The sequence below is a fragment of the Triticum dicoccoides genome, chromosome 3A (genome assembly GCF_002162155.2).
Source record: "Triticum dicoccoides isolate Atlit2015 ecotype Zavitan chromosome 3A, WEW_v2.0, whole genome shotgun sequence".
Taxonomy (NCBI): Eukaryota; Viridiplantae; Streptophyta; class Magnoliopsida; order Poales; family Poaceae; genus Triticum; species Triticum dicoccoides.
The window spans coordinates 628096332-628101226 of record NC_041384.1 but is presented as its reverse complement, the minus strand read 5'-3'; the positions used below and the strand labels follow the sequence as shown (position 1 = coordinate 628101226).

The 4895-nt window shown below is 48.5% G+C and overlaps 2 protein-coding genes across 3 annotated transcripts in view; one reads left to right on the top strand and one right to left on the bottom strand.

The window, feature by feature from the left end:
- Nucleotides 1-322: 322 nt before the first annotated feature.
- Nucleotides 323-3001, top strand: LOC119269709 (bZIP transcription factor 12-like). The gene is made up of 4 exons (XM_037551609.1): nucleotides 323-1200; nucleotides 1318-1389; nucleotides 1552-1581; nucleotides 2693-3001. Exons 1-4 carry the CDS (start codon nucleotides 610-612, stop codon nucleotides 2771-2773), a joined length of 774 nt encoding a protein of 257 aa, XP_037407506.1. The 5' UTR covers nucleotides 323-609; the 3' UTR covers nucleotides 2774-3001.
- A 154-nt stretch (nucleotides 3002-3155) lies between these two features.
- The window catches only part of LOC119269708, a 15439-nt gene continuing 13699 nt past the window's right edge, over nucleotides 3156-4895 (bottom strand). For both annotated transcript variants that reach the window (XM_037551607.1, XM_037551608.1), the window contains exons 10-14: nucleotides 4684-4841; nucleotides 4538-4580; nucleotides 4313-4378; nucleotides 3671-3748; nucleotides 3156-3546 (exon numbers count right to left, since the gene is read on the bottom strand). In XM_037551607.1, coding sequence (XP_037407504.1) covers nucleotides 3451-3546; nucleotides 3671-3748; nucleotides 4313-4378; nucleotides 4538-4580; nucleotides 4684-4841 — 441 coding nt within the window. In that variant the 3' untranslated portion in view covers nucleotides 3156-3450. The remainder of the gene's footprint in view (nucleotides 3547-3670; nucleotides 3749-4312; nucleotides 4379-4537; nucleotides 4581-4683; nucleotides 4842-4895) is intronic.

Sequence of the window (4895 nt, the reverse complement as noted above, 5' to 3'; positions counted from 1 at the left end):
CCATCGATTTTTTTTTACTGGAATCTCATATCCTAAAGGCGCCAATTACACAAATGAGCCACAGCAGAGCACGGGTGAGACGAGGCCGCAGCCGATCCCATCTTATCTTCACCCTGTTTACCCTGGCACCCACAGTATACGTCACCTGCCCAGCGGGGCCAGGTCAGAAAAAGGCAAGAGGAAGCAATCCAACGGGCTGCCGGCGCGCCCGATCCGACGGGAGATCAAATCAAACGCCGAACCCGCGCGAAAGCACGGTCAATCATTGGCCAATCGACGGCTATAAACCCCCCGCCCCATCTTCCCCGCCGATCACCCTCACATCACATCGCGCCGGTCAGTGGTCACTCGCGCCGTAATCACACACGCCCTCCGTAACACTCGTGCGAGGCGCGGAAGCCACGAGAAGCCGAGAGCACGCGCGCGCGCACGCGACGCCAACCGACGCGCCTCCCCCACGTTTCCAGGGCTCTCGCCCGGCAGGCCGGCCCCCTCTGCTCTGGCCTGCCAGCCAAACCAACCACCGCCCCGCGCTGGTTCAGGAACCTCCCGACGGGGACGGAGCGGCGATGGCCGGGAGGACGGCCTAGGCGGGGGAGCGGCGAGCGCATGGCGTCGTCGAGGGTGATGGCGTCGTCGTCGTCGTCGTCTAAGCCGCCGTCGCACACGGCGTCGGATCTCGCGCGCTTCGCGCAGGCCGCGGGGAGGCCCGGCGGCGGGGGCGGCAGCGGGATGGGGTCCATGAACGTGGAGGAGCTGCTCCGCGGCATCTACGGTGACGCCCCCACGTCGGCGCCCGACCGGCCGGCGTCGCCCGTTATCCCGCCCGTGGCGGCGCCGCGGCAGCAGGCGGCCCCGCGGCGGACGGCGGACGAGGTGTGGAGGGAGATCACCGGCGGCAGCGGCGGGGAGGAGGAGGCGGCCCCGGCCACGGCTGGCGGGGCCGGGGAGATGACGCTGGAGGACTTCCTGGCGAGGGAGGAGGGCGCCGCCGTCAGGGGCCCCGGCCCTTCCGCGGCGCCGGAGGAGCAGGCGGCGATGCCGACGATGGCGCTTCTCGGCGGGGCGGAGGGCGCGCGGGGCGGCGGGAGGGGGAGGAAGCGGCAGCTCATGGACCCCATGGACCGCGCCGCGATGCAGCGGCAGAAGCGGATGATCAAGAACCGCGAGTCCGCGGCGAGGTCGCGAGAGAGGAAGCAGGTGGGCGGTAGAAACTCGTTACGTACTGCTTTTACTTTTACAAACACCGATCAAAAACTCCTCCTGATCATGCGAATTTGACTGAGTGGTTTGGCGGTAATATTTTGGTTCGTTCAGGCCTACATAGCCGAGCTCGAGTCTTTGGTCACGCAGCTCGAAGAGGAGAACGCCCACCTGTCCAAAGAGCAGGTATAGAATGTGGTTATGCCCTTTCTTCATTCCTTTTTAAGAGAAAATAAGTCGGGTTTCCATGGCTAGATCTTGCATTGCATGTTCTTTTCAGTGCATCTGTGTTCCATTAGCTACAGTTTTAGCAAACTCTCATGGTAATATGTCTTTGGTGTTTTCTAGGAGGAGACGAACCAGAGGCGGCTTAAAGAGGTATGTTCATGATATGTTGCTTTTAATTCTGTATCATGATTGTAAGTGTAGAAAGCACCTCTTCTTTCCCACATAATAACATGCCACACAATTCAAAAATGATTACGATTTCATTTGCTGAAACAAAACACAATCTACCTTGTTGAAGTAGCTAGACTGCCCTTCTTCCCTCAATATCAATAGCTAGGATTTTGAGCGGACTAATCGCAGCATGAAGCTCAATAGCCCTGGTTTTGGATCCCATGACCTCCTTTACTCTAGAAATTTCAACCTTCTGAACATTTGAAGATATTCCACCACTTGGTGGGTCAGTTATTCGCGATGTTCCATCAAATACTTTCAGAAAGCACAAGTCAGCTACCATCTTTAGTCTGCCAACATTCTTCAGTAATCAGTATACTTAAATTAATTCATAACAGTGCTTTGATCTTGTGCGGGAATACACGTTCCAGAACATATCCACGCTCACTGTATGCCCATTAATACATCAGATAAGCACGCTCTATGGTCTCTCTACTCTGGACTGTATGATGTGCTGTGCATCGGCAATTAGTCACTTCAATGAGCTAACGTGCTCAAGGCCCCTAACTGGCTGCCCACTAAGTGGCTTGTCAATTAAGTAAGATGCGATGTCGACAGCGTTCGGCCGCGTCCACACATCACGAGCCACATGCCAAGCGTGAGGTCATCTATAGTTCCATGCCATTTTCTTTACTTTGGAGCTTGGACCCTTTCCAACTCAACATGGCTACATTTCATAGGTCACGGGATTAAAATAGTTATCACAGCCTGCAGGTTTGCCTAGCACTTTACTGTGACATCACACATTTGTTAAACTGAGTCATGTGTGCGTCCTATGTATCACACAATGATCAATGGTCTGCATCTCATCTTGGAAATAGTTCACCTCCAGTTGATTTTGCAGACTGGTTGCCTTCATAAAGGAAATTTCTTTTAGGCGCCATAACTCGTATTCCCATAAATTGTATATATATTTCGAGTTAGTATGTGCCCCCATAACTCGTATTCCAGAAAGAAAAAAATCCCCTGACTTAGTGGTTTTCAGTTCATTTTAGATGCTTGTCTGAAGAAATCTATTTACTTCATGCAGCTCAAGGAAAAAGTGACTCCAGTCATCATTGCAAAAACGCCGTCGCAAGATCTTAGAAGAACAAACTCAATGGAGTGGTAGACATGAGCCAAGCTCAACAGCCATCCCCTTACAACTATATAGATTTTGATTTGTTTGCCTGCCATTCTTCTGTTTACTGGACTTAACTCAGTTGTTGTAACTTAGTAGAAATAGCATAAACAACTTAAATGGAATCATAATGTGTAGAGCGGAAGGCTGCATTTGAGCAAAAAGGAGTCTCATCAGCAGCTTATATTCTGTCTGATCTGCCTTCTCTTTTTATTTGCATTGCAGCCAGTATGTATGGCAATGTAGAGCACATTTTTTTCCCGAAAAGGAGGATTACCCCCGGCCTCTGCATCACCATGATGCACACAGCCATGATAGAGCACAATACATACAGAGCATCAAAATGGTGTGCAAACATAATGCTAGAGACATATAGCGAACAGAATAACGCCGCAAGGCATGAAACACAATAAGTAAGCGAACCATAGGAACGCTCAAATGTAGCATTCGTATTGTAAGCCAGCAAAGCTTATCAGCATAACTCTGATGATACAAGAACCAACAAGAAACTTCCGCCCCCAAGGATAACCGCTACATGATACAGGTTGTGCCTGGAAATTAGAGTACCGACATCATTCATAGTGCTCAACATGGTCGGTAAGAATGGGGGAGAATACACAATGGTTCTTGGATGTATGATCAAAGGATGCTCGTGCACTCTCAACGCCTTAAACCCCAATTACCGAGAGAAGATCCTGCCTAACATCGGCAACGAAGATACTTCCAGACTCGCACCACCCAGCAACCACATCTGTATTCGCACACTGCAGATCAGAAACACATTCCCGCATTAGGGACTTTGACAGTGCATTTGTTGCGCTTGTATGCATATATAATTTTTTGTCTGAGGCTATTTTTCCTCCCACTGGGGTGGGGGCCAAGGGGTACCTTTGAAAAGCCCAGCCAGTTCGAATCACCTCGAAATGAGAATGCGCGCTTACTTTCTCTCCAGCGTCCACAAGTAATCTGCAGTGATATTACATGTTAGAGTAGCTACAATTTCAGCGGACGTGCAAAAGTATCATAAGAGCTCATTGCTTAAGCTGAACCATGATGAAGTTCTCCACTAGATTACAACTATCCAGGAAGAGAAGTTCACTGCTGCCATTTCCATCTTTTTCCAGAAAATACAAATCAATAATGTCATCTCCAAAAGAAGAATTTGCTACAATTGCCTGAGCTACCGAAATTCTAGAAAATACTCCCTTCGTTCCTATATATAAGTCTTTGTAGAGATTCCAATATGGACTACATACGGAGCAAAATGAGTGAATCTACACTCTAAAATACGTCTATATACATCTGTATGTAGTTCATATAGAAATCTCTAAAAAGACTTATATTTAGGAAAGGAGGGAGTAGCAAAGATGTCACAAAATAAGCTGAGTTTCTATCATCATAATTAGGCAACCATAAACAAAAAATCACACCATATGTAACAGACAGGCAAAAAGTACTAAGCAGCACTTGTAGCTAGAGAAGTATGAGATACACAAAGCAAGGTCCAAGGGAAATTAGTTGGATGCACACCTCATAATCAACACCTTGGACGTATATGAAGGATTGGTCCACTGACGAAAACGAAAGACCAGTAATCTGGAAGGCAAATACACTAGCTGAGAACTCCATTGCTTCATGAAACATGGAATCTTCATTTCGCACTTTATGATACATTTAATAATAAATGTTCAGGTAGTTTGATTTTAATTCACTGTACCAGCTACAGAAAGTAACATCAGAAGAAGGTACACCAACCTCATACTTGGAGCAGCCCACCCATCTTGATAAGGCTGACCACCTGTACACAAAACAAACTGAACTTTCAATCACTCTGGTACTGCAGTAAACATGCAACTGCATGTCAGATCCTTGAACTAAAAGAAGAAAACAAGCAACCCAACCTGCGAGGATCATAGACTGTGACAGCACGATCAGTTCCACCGACAGCAATCAGTCCTGAAGGAGAGGTACAGACTGAGTATAATATGCCTCCAGTAGGACCAGAAATGCGTTGTACACATCCACCGTTGTTATGCATCCTGAAGTCCCAGATGCTCAGCTGCAATTAACCACCATGTGAAAAGAGCGTAGAGGAATGTAAATGTAACCACAA